This window comes from Staurois parvus, unplaced genomic scaffold (genome assembly GCF_062004578.1).
Source record: "Staurois parvus isolate SC_StPar_1 unplaced genomic scaffold, SC_StPar_1.0 ptg000003l, whole genome shotgun sequence".
NCBI lineage: Eukaryota > Metazoa > Chordata > Amphibia > Anura > Ranidae > Staurois > Staurois parvus.
The window spans coordinates 328573-345000 of record NW_028317799.1 but is presented as its reverse complement, the minus strand read 5'-3'; the positions used below and the strand labels follow the sequence as shown (position 1 = coordinate 345000).

General features: G+C 43.0%; 2 protein-coding genes across 2 annotated transcripts in view; both read left to right on the top strand.

The window, feature by feature from the left end:
* Positions 1-8009, top strand: part of NOTUM (notum, palmitoleoyl-protein carboxylesterase) — an 89390-nt gene extending 81381 nt beyond the window's left edge. The window contains exon 12 of the mRNA XM_089669761.1: positions 4928-8009. Within this exon, the coding sequence (XP_089525887.1) occupies positions 4928-5228 (301 nt within the window). The 3' untranslated portion in view covers positions 5229-8009. The remainder of the gene's footprint in view (positions 1-4927) is intronic.
* Positions 8010-14395: 6386 nt separating this feature from the next.
* MYADML2 (myeloid associated differentiation marker like 2) lies at positions 14396-15604 on the top strand. The gene has a single exon (XM_089672408.1). It carries the CDS (start codon positions 14508-14510, stop codon positions 15414-15416), a length of 909 nt encoding a protein of 302 aa, XP_089528534.1. The 5' UTR covers positions 14396-14507; the 3' UTR covers positions 15417-15604.
* The last annotated feature ends 824 nt before the right edge of the window (positions 15605-16428 follow it).

Below are 16428 nucleotides of genomic sequence, written 5' to 3'. Positions count from 1 at the left end.
TATAATACATAAGGGGGATATGATCTTCTTTTACAAAGAGCTTTATTGAATATTAAGCAAAGATAAACAAACATTCGGAGCATAAATTCAATGACCAACAATTATGAATCAGATTAAATAACAAAGAGCTTGTTCAAGGCATGCATCAATAAAGGTATATGCTGAAGAGTTTACATAGAAGCCCTGTAGGAAACGGTGGGGGAAGGGGTTATAAACCTTTGAGGGTCAATGATAATGTAAACTCCAAAGAGAATTTTAGCTACATCAACATTATAAAAAAACAGGAGAGGCACGAGAAGACCTCTCCAAAAAATTGTTCATGTTCATAACCTAGAGAGTGTATAAGAAAAACTAAATTGTGTAAATAGTATTGCGGATGTAGCGCAGAAAACAACAAGCACAATCCGTAAAATATATTTAAGAACAGATTGAAAAGCAAGATAGGAAAAGACATACAGTAGAGAGACACGGACATCACAAACAAGAAAAAAAAAAAAAAAGGGGGAAGGGGGGGAAGTTGGGGCTCCAAGGGGATCACAGCAAAATCCAACCTCATATCGACAGAAGGGATTGGTCGAATCTCGAGGGTTGAGCTACATCCAACCAGGGACGCCATATCTGCAAAAATTTTGTATGGGTATCCAACAATATAGCTGTCAATTTTTCATTAACCATGATGAAATTCATCCGGTTTTTGACGGCTTCAAAACTAAGGACAGGAGTCTTCCAAGCTCTTGCAATTGTCAATTTAGTTGCCATAAATAGGTGTGATGCCAGCTGCCGTTCAGAACGGAGAAGACCTTCCAACGGTTTAAATAGAAGCGCTTCATACGGATTACGCTTAATGTCTGTGTGAAGGATAGTGCGGAGGAGGGCGTACACCCTAATCCACAACCAGCTTACTTTAGGGCAAGTCCACCAGATGTGGGCCATGGTGCCCAATTGTTGGCAACCCCGAAAACAGACTGGAGAATATGTAGGGATGAAACTAGCTAGGCGAGCAGGCGTATAATACCATCGGTATAGAATTTTGTAGGCATTCTCAAGGATAATGACATTCCTAGAACATTTAGATATTGTTTGGGTCATGTTCTGCCAGTCCTGTTGATCCAGGGTCCCCCCTAATTCAGACTGCCAACGCTGATGGTAGGAACGAACCGGAGGGGTTCTATAAGATATAATGGAAGAATAAATCAAAGAAATCAAACCCGGGGCATGAGGTCTATGTCTGCACTGACTTTCAAAGGGGGACAGATGATAAGGTCCTGAATGCGTACGTATCAGTGTTTTTAGGAAGTGATGAAGTTGAAGGTAACCAAAATATTCACGAAGGGGGATATTATAAGAAGAGCGCAGAGCGTCAAAGGTAATTATTCTAGTGGGAGATAGAAGTGAGTGAACATCATAAAAACCATGCGCCTGCCACCATGCAAACTGTCTAGGATTATCTCTACCCGGAGGGAATAATGGGTTATGTAATAGACGTAACAGCGGCAGGTGAGAAGAGATAAGGCCAGCGGAGTATTTGATAGAATCCCAAAGACGTAACGAAAACGTCAGCGTTGGGCCAAGGGTAGATGGACGTTGAGAAGTAGGAAGCCATGGCAAGGAGGAGAGTGGTATCGGGTGAGAGTCCATCATATCTACAACAGCCCACAGAGGGAAGTGATGAGATGCATGAACATGAGACAAGGGGGCAATGTTAGCCGCCAAATAATAAGACTGGAGATTCGGAACAGATAACCATATGATATGATCACCATGTATAATACATAAGGGGGGATATGATCTCCATGTATAATACATAAGGGGGGATATGATCACCATGTATAATACATAAGGGGGGATATGATCACCATGTATAATACATAAGGGGGGATATGATCACCATGTATAATACATAAGGGAGGATATGATCTCCATGTACAATACATAAGGGAGGATATGATCTCCATGTATAATACATAAGGGGGGATATGATCACCATGTATAATACATAAGGGGGGATATGATCTCCATGTATAATACATAAGGGGGGATATGATCACCATGTATAATACATAAGGGGGGATATGATCTCCATGTATAATACATAAGGGGGGATATGATCTCCATGTATAATACATAAGGGGGGGATATGATCTCCATGTATAATACATAAGGGGGGATATGATCTCCTTGTATAATACATAAGGGGGATATGATCTCCATGTATAATACATAAGGGGGATATGATCTCCATGTATAATACATAAGAGGGGATATGATCTCCATGTATAATACATAAGGGAGGGATATGATCTCCATGTATAATACATAAGGGGGGATATGATCTCCATGTATAATACATAAGGGGGGATATGATCACCATGTATAATACATAAGGGGGGATATGATCTCCTTGTATAATACATAAGGGGGATATGATCTCCATGTATAATACATAAGGGGGGGATATGATCTCCATGTATAATACATAAGGGGGGATGTGATCTCCATGTATAATACATAAGGGGGAATGTGATCTCCATGTATAATACATAAGGGGGGGATATGATCTCCATGTATAATACATAAGGGGGGGATATGATCTCCATGTATAATACATAAGGGGGGATATGATCTCCATGTATAATACATAAGGGGGAATGTGATCTCCATGTATAATACATAAGGGGGGATGTGATCACCATGTATAATACATAAGGGGGGATGTGATCACCATGTATAATACATAAGGGGGGATGTGATCTCCATGTATAATACATAAGGGGGGATGTGATCTCCATGTATAATACATAAGGGGGGATGTGATCTCCATGTATAATACATAAGGGGGGATGTGAGCTCCATGTATGATACATAAGGGGTGGTATGATCACCATGTATGATACATAAGGGGTGGTATGATCACCATGTATGATACATAAGGGGGGATATGATCTCCATGTATGATACATAAGGGGGATATGATCTCCATGTATGATACATAAGGGGGATATGATCTCCATGTATGATACATAAGGGGGGGATATGATCTCCATGTATAATACATAAGGGGGGGGATATGATCTCCATGTACAACTACATAAGGGGGATATGATCTCCATGTACAAATACATAAGGGGGATGTGATCTCCATGTATAATACATAAGGGGGGATGTGATCTCCATGTATAATACATAAGGGGGGATGTGATCTCCATGTATAATACATAAGGGGGGATGTGATCTCCATGTATAATACATAAGGGGGGATATGATCACCATGTATAATACATAAGGGGGGATATGATCTCCATGTATAAATACATCAGTTGTTCATATAGTGAACTCGGTGTAGTTATTCACCCTGAGATCATCACAGAGGACAAGGGGGCACTCTCTACGTCTGGAGGAACAGAAATGTAATCTCCAAGCACGGAAAGGTTTCCTCACAGTAAGAGCTGTGAAAATGTGGAATAGACTCCCTCAAGAGAGGGTTCTGGCCAGCTCAGCGGATTGCTTTAAAAAAGTCCTGGATTCTTTCTTCAATACACAGAATATAACTGGATATAACATTTATAGGTAAAGTTGATCCAGGGAATATCGGACTGCCTCTTGGGGGATCAGGAAGGAATTTTTTTTTGTCACTGCAGGAGCAAATTGGATCATGCTTTGCTGGGTTTATTTGCCTTCCTCTGGATCAATTGTGGGTGTAGGATTCTAACTTTTTTTTTTTTATGGTTGAACTTGAAAATCTAAAAATTGGAATTGCCAGAACATGAATAGGGTGGACTTCTATCAATTCGGACACCAAAATGGAACCAGTGTGTGGTCAGCAGAGGTGCTTCCAAGTGTATTCTTCAAGAAGGTCATTATTGATCATAAAAAACAGATTAAAATACCATCTTTAAGTTTTTTGTGGATCTTTAGTGGCCTCTTACTCAGGAAAAGGTGTACAGTACACTGCATGAAATGCATAAAAATATTACTTGTGTAGTTCATCCAGTGTACTGTACACCTTTACAAACAAGAAAAACATCTCCTGCAATCAAGAGCAATGCGTTGGCACCATGGGACTGTTGACTGGTCTTTGAGTAGGTCAAAGATGTTACCGGCTGTGCTGCCCCCCAATAGGTCAGAGGAAACCAGAGATGCAACTATAAAAACATAAAAAACAGAAGGCGCACCAGCCTAGCGCATTACCTCAATATTAACTTAATATTGTGGTAATGCGTTAGGCTGGTGCGCCTTCTACTGTAGACCTTTTCCTCACGAGGAGGCCACTAAGGAGCCACAAAACGTTTCGATGGTGTTTTAACCTGTTTGTATGATCAATAAATACCAACCTTTTTGAAGAGTCCAGTTTGAAGCACCTTTTTACTGAATGGGCACCTCTGCTGACCACACACTGGTTCCATTTTGGGGCCTTATGCTTTCTACCACTGTTCACTGGATCGGAGTGCAGCCTAGCGTGGTGCAAGAATTTCTGGAAAACCCCAATGAGCTTTGAGTGCCACTACACACTCTGCATGGAGATATGGTCATATTATCCACCTGTGCCTAAATAGGTTGCTTTGCCCTAGGATGGGTGTCCAACAAATGTATGAATGTGAGCATACGTTTAACTTTTTGGCATACTTTTTCCCATAAGTACAACTGAATACTACCCTTAAAAAGATCGCTCTCCTGGCTTTTTATCCCTCTTTTCCTCCTTGTCTCTGCTCATCAGTGAGTCAGTTTGGATACCTGTTTTTGTGACATCCATCTTTGAAGACTTCCCTTTTTTGGAAAGCTATCTTCTTGCTAAGTTCTAACCATCTCCTTCTTTATCCAAAATCAAAAAAAGTTACTGCTTTAGATATTCTTTTTAATTTATTGGTTTTGGTAGTTTTAAGACCAGTCCAAATGTAACACCTGCACTGTATATCTTTTATTTTCACAGTCATTGGACCGAAGTTCAAGTTCGCGGCACCTCTCTCTCCCGTGCTCTGCACTGTTGGGACCGTAGTCTTCAAGAAAACAACAAGAACAGCAAGACTCCTTTAAAGGGTTGCCCCTACCACTTAATGGACAGCTGCCCCTGGCCACAGTGTAACCCCACCTGCCCCTCCATCCGGGACCACTACACGGGTCAGGAGATGAGTGTGGTCCAGTTCCTCATGCACCTTGGCTTTGATGTTCAGAAAATGGCCAGTCAGCAAGGCATGGAGCCAGGCAAGCTGCTGGGTGTTCTGAGCAGCTAGTTAGGGGGCAAGAAAGCTTTTATTCGGGGGGGTTATATTTATGGGAGGGGCTCTTTTAACACAAACAGTGAGCAACTTAAAGGGCTGGTAAACCTACATCACAAAATGCAATGACCAATATCTCAAGAAATGTACGTATTCTCACATACTGGTGGAAATTTTACCTGAAATAAACTTGTATTTTGGGTTTATCTACCCTTTAAGGAAAGTGTGGATTACAGGGGTAACAATATCTGATCTTGGTGGGAAAAACTGATTATGACAATTGAAGAATCTTATGTGGAAGCAAAGTATTGGGGCAAAGGCTTAAGTTCCTCTTGTAAAAAAAAAATTAAATGAGCATGGGGCTGTATCATAAAAGGTTGGCCAGACAAAATGGAGGTCAGTTGCATTGTCAGAGGTTGGGAACCAGTCAGACAAGGTTTTTCTATTGAGGACCCATGAATACAGAAGCCAGTCAGTGCTTTGGCTTTTTTTGAGGACCATTTTGCTACTAGCAATGCTCCCTTCTCAGCAGTGTTCTTGACCTCCATAGGCCATGAGGCCCAATTGGCATATAATATTTGGATATTTTTTTAAATCATAACTCCCAGCCAATATTTTTGGATAAAAGTATTCGTATGAAATTTGAAGCTTAGTTCACATTTTTTATTCTGTCTGTAGCTCCATTTCCTGTCCCCGAGATGCCCATAGAGGAAATGGGAAGTTCAGCTGTTAGTGGGACAGAAGGCCAAAAGGCAGCAGTAAAAAACATTGTCAGACGTTCTTAACCCTTCCTGCTCTCCAAAAAAAAATGTTTGTGTCACTGCTAGAGAAATGTTTTATCACTCCCTCTCATTCCCCGACATTTTTGGCTGGATTTGGGTTTTAAAGGATTTATAAAGCTTTTAAAAGAAACCTCAGCAGCTCCCTCTCCTTACCCCATAATCATCATCAATTACAGTTAGATGTTTGGGTCATCCTCAAAACTTACTTTCACTGTTCTTATCTGTTCCTAGTGAGCATTTTTTCTCTGGATGTGGAATGGCCATGGGGGTCTAAAGGCAGGCCTGTCTCCTATTGTGGCGTACGTGCCAGTTGGACTTCTGCTTTTCCCCATGGCCGTTCCCAGTCCTAATAGAGAAATTTGTTGAGAGTGAGGAGAAGCTGTACCTCACAGTGAAAATAAGACTCTAAGATATACTGCAATTTTGGATGCGGCTGGGGGGGTGACTTTTTTTTTTTTTTTCTTTTAATAGTGCACCAATTGAGTTACGTTCACACTAGCCTCCTTCATTTTGCATTTATTTAAATGCAGAGAAATTGATTTGGGATGTATAGACAAATGTTATACTTCCAAGAACACTTTCCCTTGTGTTTAAAAGAGCATGCTTTTTAGAATGGTTCAGTGTATTCAATCTGCTCTGGACGCGCACATTTTTTTTTTTTTTTTTAAACGCTAAAGTGAACGCACCCAAAAGCAAGTTACCTTACATGCATTTATAAATGTCCTATAAATGCACATAGTCCCCTGTATGACATTGCCAGTGGGGATGAGGCAGTCAAAAAATAGAAAATGTGCTTCCCATATTAACCTGATTGATTTGTGTGATACCTGATTGGTTGCATAGGACTACACTGAGCCATAGAGCGCAGTACCCATTCACGGCAGGTGGGTTGGCAGGCACCATTCCAACACTAGGCAAAAAGCCTTGCTCCCTATTAGGCCAATTCACACCAGGGTGCTGTGTACTGAAAGAAAATAGGCATGTTGTACTTTTTTTTTTTTTTCTTTTTTTTCTCCCAGAGTCATGTGATGTGATCCAATGCATTGCAGCCAATAGAACTTGGGCTAGATATACATATTTGTGCAATGCAGATATGCATGCAAAATTGTGCATGCTCCTACAATGCATAAAACTTGCATCTCATTTGTAGGCGCGGTGGTGCCTTGTAATGCTTAATTGCACTCCAACACGCCTTGCTAAGATGCATGTAAAATTGTGTGCCAATATGAATGTTAATAAAATACCTTTTTTTTTTTTTTTTTGCCGCAATGCAGTTTTAAAAAAAAGTAACTTCTTTAGTGTGTTTTTGGATGTGGTAGGCAGCCAATTTAAATGAATGAGTTTCCCTACCACAACACATGGTAATGTGCGGGGAAAAAAAGGCATACGTGCTGCCACATTGCACTTATGTGATCCTAGCCTTAATGAAATGTCACTTGAGATATTTCAATAATGTAAAAGAAAAAAAAAAAGTAAACCGTGTAATGCACCAGGATTGGCGCATCAGCTGTATTCCTCCCAGCACACACCAGCGGCCATGATTAGATTGGCTGCTGGTGGGAATGGGCCCTATAGCAACCAACTGGATTCCCTCTGCCTTTCTCTGGAGCTTCTTAGGAAATAAAGGAAGGCATCAGATTGGCTGGTGGCACGTGTACAGTACTGTATGCAGTTACTTTTGTACATGAGTCCTGCTGCCCTTTGCCTTAGTAAATAAAGGCATGCTTGTGATGAGCAGGAAGTTCCCTTCTTTATAGTGACTTTTTAGTCTGCAAGAATTATAGAGAATACATTTTTAGGTACTTTTTTTTTTTTTTCTTTTGTAAGATATATTTTTTATAAAACTAAGCAAACAAACCTCGTTTGTGGGGGAGCCGTGTTATTTATTGGAGTTTGTAAATCCTATTTATGAATGAGGGCAGGATTGCTGCCCTGTGTACAGTTGTAAATAGAACCTGCATGTCCTGTATCATGGAAACTATTCCCTCATTAAATAAAAAAAAGGAGAACTTTCTATCCTGAGTGTCTACATTTTATTTTTTATGGAAGAGAACCAGTCATGACTGAGTTTATGCAAAAAATCTGAGTATTTGTTTTATAAAGCTGAATGCTGGGCAAAATGTCTAAATGTTGAAATGCATATTTATATTTAGCAACACATTTTCAATTCTGCCTGGCCACTTTTGTAGTTTATGTACCTCTGCCAGGCAGCACAGCCAGGAGGATGACACCACTTTTTCTATATGTTAAGTGGTGCACCTTAACCATTCCCCCTCCAACCTACAGCAGAAATACTGCTACAGGGTGGCAGGGGTATGCAAAATTGTGTGTGTGTGTGTGTGTGTATATATATATATATATATATATATATATATATATATATATATGTATATATATATATATATGTATATATATAGTGTGTGTGTGTGTATATATATATGTATGTATGTGTATGTGTATATGTATATATATATATGTATATATAGTGTGTGTGTGTATATATATTAGTGTGATTTCCGGGTGCCATTCACGGCCTCGGCTGTCAATCACCGGGTCCCTGCCAGTGATTTACTTGCCAGCACCTGGAGATTGCCAAGTTTCTCCGACGGAGGAGTGACCTGTGTATAAACAACACTTGGCATTGTGTAAAGTTTGGTGGAGGGGGGATTATGGTGTGGGGTTGTTTTTCAGGGGTTGGACTTGGCCCCCTAGTCCCAGTGAAGGGAACTCTTAAGGAGTCAGCATACCAAGACATTTTGGACAATTTCATGCTCCCAACTTTGTGGGAAGAGTTTGGGGATGGCCCCTTCCTGTTCCAACATGACTGCACACCAGTGCACAAAGCAAAGTCCATAAAGACATGGAGGAGCCCGTTTGGGGTGGAGGAACTTGACTGGCCTGCACAGAGTCCTGATTTCAACCCCATAGAACACCTTTGGGATGAATTAGAGCGGAGACTGTGAGCCAGGCCTCCTCCCCCGACATCAGTGCCTGACCTGACAAATGTGCTTCTGGAAGAATGGTCCAACCTTCCCATAGACACCCTCCTAAACCTTGTGGACGGCCTTCCCAGAAGAGTTGAAGCTGTTATAGCTGCAAAGGGCGGGGCCAACTCAATATTGAACCCTACGGACTAAGTCTGGGGGGGCATTCAAGTTCATGTGTGTGTGAAGGCAGGCCGACCAATACTTTTGGCAAAATAGTGTACTTCCTTGTAAAAGTAACAATGGCATCATCAGTCTGCTGTACATAGCTTGTGCCGAGAGCATGGCTGTGGGAGGGGCCCAGCAGTCTCCACCCCCTACAGGCCTGCAGAGAGCTACAGCAGGGGGTGGAGACAAGACCAGTCACTCTACACAAGAAAAGAAAGCAGCAGTGAGCGGTCTTTATTACAGGTAAAGCGTCACACTGGATTACTGCACAGATCTGGAAGAAATGCACAAAGTATACCAAGATTCAAGGATGATTACACATGATGAATGTATTTAGACAATAATTGATTGGCCTGGAGTTCAGTTGTAAATCGACAGTTTAAATAAAGCCAGGCATGCTTTGCCAAACATTTTATTCAGACTGGCATAATAAGTAACAGCAAATATGATGTGCTGTTTTAAATGGGGTCAGCGCTCATATTTAATGATTTTATGGATCGAATAAGAAATATTGTCTAGAAATATGTATATGAGGATGTAAATAATGCACCGCTAACGCTGCCCAATTGTTGAAATCTGACCGGCAAATGTCAGATTGTGGCGAGTGCTTAGCGGGTACGTAGGGGGTCAGGCTTTATTTTTTATTTCAGAGAGTCGGCGTGACAATGCTGGACGCCGTGATTGACTATCATTTTTTTTTTTTTTGTAATTTTTTTTTTTTTATAAAGGACTGTAGTTTTGTTTTTTGTTCAATTAAGGAACCTTACCCCTTACTCATTCACAAGGAGGGGGGCAGCATCAGGGTGTCCCCCTATTTAAAGGGGTACCCTGATGCTAATGAGCTCCCCTGCCCGCAGATCCCCATAACCACCAGGCCAGGGTTGTGAGGAAGCGGCGCTTGTCCCCATCGGCATGAGGACATAGTCCCAATGCTCAGGGCACGTGGTCTGGTAGGCCACAGGGAGGGAGGGAGGGGAGGCATTTAGGGGGAACCCCACGCCCCCACCCCATTTTTGGGTGGTGGAGTTCCCCTTAAAAGCTCTATCAGGCCTAAAGGGCCTAATACGGCTTTTAGGGGGAACCCCACACACATTTTTTTTATTTAGTTTACTGGGGGGTCCCTCCTAACCTTTCTACCAGGCCTAAAGGATCTGGTAGAGAATGGGGGGGGACTCCATGCTGTTTTTGTTTTTTGTTTTTTGTTTTTTTTGTCAGTCGCTGCTGCAGCAGGTTCTATACATTATACAGATGTGCAACTTTTCAGGTAGTTTAACCCCTTGCCTACCGGGCACTTATACCCCCTTCCTGCCTTGACCAATTTTCAGCTTTCAGTGCTGACACACTTTGACAATTGCGTGGTCATGCAACACTGTACCCATGTGAATTGTTTATAATTTTTTTCACACAAATAGAGCGTTCTTTTGGTGGTATTTAATCACCACTGGGGTGTTTTATTTTTTGCGCTATAAACAAAAAAAGAGCAAAAATTGTGAAAACATTTTTTTTCTTTGTTTCTATTATAAAAGTTTGCAAATAGGTAATTTTTCTCCTTCACTGATGTGCGTTGATGAGGCTGCACTGATGGGCACTGATAGCGCTGATGAGGTGGCACTAATGCTGCACTGGTATTCAACAATGATGGGCACTGATATGCGGCACTGATAGGTGGCACTGCTGGGCACTGACTGACTGCACTGCTGGGCAGCAATGATGGGTGGCACTGATGGGCTCTGGGTGGCACTGCTGGGCACAGGTGGGCGGCACTGCTGGGCACATGTGAGTGGCACTGGTGGTTGGCACTGATCATCAGTTCCCTGATGACTGGTGCCGATCCGTCCTCTGACAACTGCCGGTTATCGGCAGCACTTTCCTCACGCTGTGACAGCGTGAGGAAAGTGCATCCAATAACCGGCAACTGCATTTACCAGTGATCAGCTGATCACGTGGTAAAAGGCTGCTGTGATTGGCCTTTTACCACATCATGTGATCAGCTGTGTCCTTAGGACACCGATCACGGAGATCGCCGGGTGCGAGGGAGAGCGCATTCTGGGAGGACGTCGTATGACACCCTCCCAGAACTGGTCGGCCACAGTGAAGCCATCATTCGGCTATCTGCGGTCAGGGGGAACCCCCAAGGCATGATATTTAAAAGAATTTTTCTTTCTTTTTTTACTTTAGGCAATGAAACATTACTGCCCCTTTAAAAACGGTACTTTTTGACATTTTCTTTTTCACTGATTCATGTCCCTCAGGGCAGTAACCGAGTCCCCATCCCCCTCTTATGGCCAATAACTTGCATATAAGCCTTCAAAATGGGCACTTTTGAATTTACAAGTTCGACTCCCATAGACTTGCATTGAGTTTGAAGTTTGTGGTCGAACATTCATTTGGTTTGAATGTTCGACCGTGAACCGAACACAGGGGTGTTCAGCCTATCCCTAATGTGGACAAACAGTGCAATCAGTCTGTATATAATAGGAAGGGCCCTAGTACTCCAAAGTTGACGGTAGATCTAAAACATTGTAAAATCAGATGGAATAGTCCATGGTCAACCCAAAGCAACACATACAGAATTTCCTTCAAACGGTTTTCCTTTTATGAATGTTCATTTAATTTTCTAATCCTTAGTGGAGGTCACTCTGACATTTGTTTTTAACAGCAATAAAGAGAAAATTTGAAGAAACCGGTTAGAAAATTGTTGGAATACAGTGTTCATGTATTTTGTGCAACAACTATGTTCATTCTTTCCTGAACGAAACTACATACACAGTTATGGATCAGTCACACGGGAGGCTGGGGAGCAAAAGCAGGTGGTTGAGCCCAGGGGCAGACTGACCATTTGAACACTCCGGCACTGCCCGAAGGCCTGGGGTCAGTAGGGGGCCCTATGAAATGCCCCTGATACCTTTTTATAGGCTTTTTTTGGGTGTGCTTTGAGTTTGGGCAAAGACACAAGGGCCCCATGATCCCCTATTGCCCGGGGGCCCCATGAATTGTCAGTCTGCCACTGGTTGAGCTGCAGTTTTACTGCCCCCAGACACCTACCTAAACAATAGCATACAGCTGCTCAGGGATGTAATCATGCCGTGGTCGTGCTGCTTTGCTTTGTGGCTGCATTAATAAAGAAATGGCATGCTGCATTGGGCAAGCAGTACCGCTGCCAATTGTGACCCCTTCAAGTGAAAGGAACTATGCCACAACAGCCATGCAACCGTTGTGGTGAAGGGGGGGCAGGGGAGTTGGCATTTTGATTAAGCAGAGGGCCTTACTGTCTGTCAAACACCTCTGAACAGCGATCCACCACGTATCACTTTTTAGAATAGCGGCAGGCACTCAGAAATTCATTTTTTTTAAAACGCTTTTTCCATCCTGCTCCTTCGCATTTTCCCATCATTGCAATTGAATCAAACACCAATTTGACCCCACTAAAGTTTAGAAAATCAGAAGAAGGTTCTTAAAATGAAAAAGATTTAAATTAAATTCTACTAGTGTATGGCCAGCTTAAGGGTTTGATCCGATGCAGCACCACATGCCAAATTGCGCATTTTCCTGCACCCCAAGAAAACAGACTGCCTTCCGCAGACGTGCATGAATGCCTTTAACCCCCCTGGCGGTATTCCCGAGTGTAGCTCGGGGTAGTTTCAGCACCACAAGCGGTAACCCCGAGCTACACTCAGGAATACACTGCAGCATTGCTCCGGGATCTCTTCTTCGCTTACCTTGTCCTGCGCTCCCGCGATGTCCCTCCTGCAGTGTCCCCTGTATTGTCCTCCGGCTGATGCCGGCATCCGTCTTCTGGGTTCCATTCCCTGCGACGTCGGGACGTACGGGGGACGGAGCGGCGGGAAATTTAAAAATGACAAATAGTGACATTCACTAAATACACTAAAATCACGTAGTATAACATTCCTGTATCAAACCATTTCACATACATTTTGTCCCGAGTGCTTTGTCCGGCGCCCTGCCTGCATTTTTACTGTTCTTTCTGCCTGGAAACTGAGAAACGTCCATGGCGTCCAAAAAGCGTCCCTTTAGGTCAAAAGCGGTTTTAGACCGGCTAGAGAACAGCGATAGTAAATCAGAACCACTTGCAGAATTGAGTGATAATGATTCGTGGGGAAATTCGTCATCAGACACTGAAAATGATTCTGCGACGTGCGAACTTGGCGCTCTATTTCAAATTTCAGTGTTTTTGGTTTGATTATATTATTGAATTAAATTTATTATTATATTATTATTTTTTATGATTATTAAATTATAATTTATTATTTCGTGTTTCAAATTTTATTATATCCGGGATGTTTACTAGACTCTTGTTCGGACAGATTTCAGTGAGTTATTCCTAAAAATTACAGGCCTACAATAAAAAAAATATATATTTCCATGCAAAAAAAAATGTACCACTTTGAGCACAGAAATATGGACATAATCATACCGCTAGGGAGGTTAATTCCGAATGACCCCCTCATGCATCTGGCAATTGTACATGCATTCACGCCCACCAAAATGCATAGTACTGTTTTGGTGTGGTGTGATTTGAAATGTTTTGCCCGCACCATTAACGTTTTGTGTACATAAGGCAGCCCATTCAAATGCATAGCCTGCCCTAAAACATGGGAATGTGAAAAAAGCACACGCGCTCAGACGCACCTCATGATGCGAATGAGCCCTTTGTAAATGTGAAATCACGGGCCAAATCATATGTAACATATACCCAGGGGCGGATTGACCATTTGGAAAATCGGGCACTGCCCGAGGGCCCGGGTAAGTATGGGGCCCCATGAGATGCACCTGGTACCTTTTTCATAGGCATTTTTGGGTTTGGCCAAGGACACAGGGACCCCATGATCCCCTATTGCCCGGGGGCCCCATGAGTTGTCAATCCGCCCCTGCATATCTCTAAAAAAAAAAATCTATTTTATATCTTAATTCTCCACCCAAAATTTGGAAATTCATGTTCCATCCAAAATCAGATCTGGGCCATAAATGAATAAAAATTTTACATTTCTTATATCCGTGTTCTTCATGGAGGAATAAATAATGCAGTCTAAAATTCTCGTGTTATCTAGTGTGTGATGGTCTGAGATCATTATCCTACTTGAGGTATGTGAGTGCTGTGACAGGTGGACTTTTTGGAATGTGCTCGTCTGTAAGGGGAACCGTCTCATCCCCTCGAAGGGACTGTTCTGAACTTCATCCAACACTATAAATACTGCCTCCTATTTATACTCAGAATATGCTCAGAGGATCTCAGCACGGTCATACTGTCATTCTGGAGGTGACCAGCCCAACAAGAGGCACGGACTAGTAGAGGAGCTCGGAGACCAAGACCAAGGTCCTCTTCAGTTTTGTATCCAAACATGGACCATTCTGGAGGGGCTTATCTAAATGTCCAGGCTGTGTGGTCCAAGGTTGGGGTTGTGCGCTTGCTTCAACTACTGTTCGGATGTGCCACCTTCAGCCTAGTTCTCCACCGAGCCGGGTTCAGCGCAGCCTACGGAACCTTCTGCGTCTTTGTATGGTGCTTCTGTTTTGCGATCACCACCCTCATCGTCATCTGTGACTTCACAAGGCTGCAGTCCTGCCTACGCAACCTGTCCTGGGGGAACTTCACTGCGGCCTTTGCCATGCTGGCTTCTCTCATGACCCTCACGGCTTGTGTCATCTACCCGCTTTACTTCGTCACCATGAACTGTTCATCGTCTGACTGCGGCACCAGGAACCACAGACTGGCGGTCAGCATCTGCGCGGGGCTCTTATTCCTGGTCTACGCTGTGGAGGTGTTTTTGACCCGTGCCAAGCCCGGTATGCCCTGCAGCTACATGGCCACGGCGGCGGGGCTCCTGAAAGTGGTCCAGGCCTTTGTGGCATGCGTGATCTTCGGAGCTCTGGCTACGGAAAGCCAATACAAGAGGTATGTGGCCACTCAGTGGTGCGTGGCCGTGTACAGTTTTTGCTTTGCAGTGACTGTAGTGGTGATCGTTCTCAACATCACCGGAAGGGCGGTGACACTTCGCTGCCCCTTTGAACGCTTTGTGGTGATCTATACGGTGGTTGCGATACTGATGTACATGAGTGCGTCCGTTATATGGCCTGTCTTCTGCTTCGATGCAAAATATGGGTCTCCATCCAGACCGGCCAAATGTTATTGGGGGCGCTGCCCGTGGGACAGCCAACTAGTGGTCACCATCTTCACCCATATCAACCTGGCGTTGTACATAGCGGACTTGGTATACACACAGAGACTGAGATTTGTGGCTCAGCGCTAACGTCCGGTTATTCCGTGTACAGAGGACTTGGGGACCATAGGAGGTACTGATTTAAAAGAAAAGGTTGTGCAATCATTCTGTTTTATTAGACTTGATGGCGTGATGTTTTTATTTTTGTCTGTGTTATTCTGTTGTTGACAATTCACTTGAGAATGTAAACCTAGAAATAAAAAATATTTTTTCTATAATTAGCTACATCCTGGATCAGAGTATAACTTGGGCACAGAATGGCTATTTTTAGCTGCCCATATCTGAAGTTAGCTTTCAATGAACTGTAAATATTAAATTGAATTTATAACCCCAAATTTTCTTCTTTTGGATAGTGTAAGGGTAAAACCCGTCAGTTTTTTAACTGCCTGTGTCCCATTGGGGAGATTTCCTCTCAATTCCCATCCTGGAGATGTAACAGGAAACAATAGGATATCAGTAAAAGTAAAGGAAATTCCAGTTGTCATCAGAAAAATTGTGTCCATTAGCATCTCTTGTTCTGGTGACACCTCTAAAACTGGCCATACACACATCGCGGTCTATTTATTAAAACATTGCTGGACGAGTGTCCCAAGTGTTCACCCACCATCACAAATTTTGCCCAATACATTTATTTCTTATGATCCTCAGCTCCATCAAATGGCCAAGGTGGCCAAATTTGCTTCAACTCCTAGAAGTGCTGCCTGTTGTCCAGTGTCTCCTCCATCCCCGGCTGACATCTCTTGGTCCACAGCCTCCTCCATTGATGTGCCCTATACATATCCTCTACCCATCAAGTGGCCAAAATGTGGTATTTTCCTGATCAGGAAAATACCACATTATACTCTCTAGATCAGTGGTCTCCAAACTGCGGCCTGGGGGCCAGATGCGGCCCTTTGCTTGCCTCTCTCTCTGGCCCTTGGGACACTATTCCTCAAATCGACACCAATGATGAGGCACCATTCCTCCCACTGACACTATTAATTGGGAACTGTGTCTGCCATTGATACCAACAATGGGGCACTATTCCTTCTGCTAAAACCAA

Coding starts and splice junctions, on each gene's coding strand:
- MYADML2 (XM_089672408.1), top strand. CDS start 14,508: ATGGACCATTCTGGAGGGGCTTATCTAAATGTCCAGGCTGTGTGGTCC.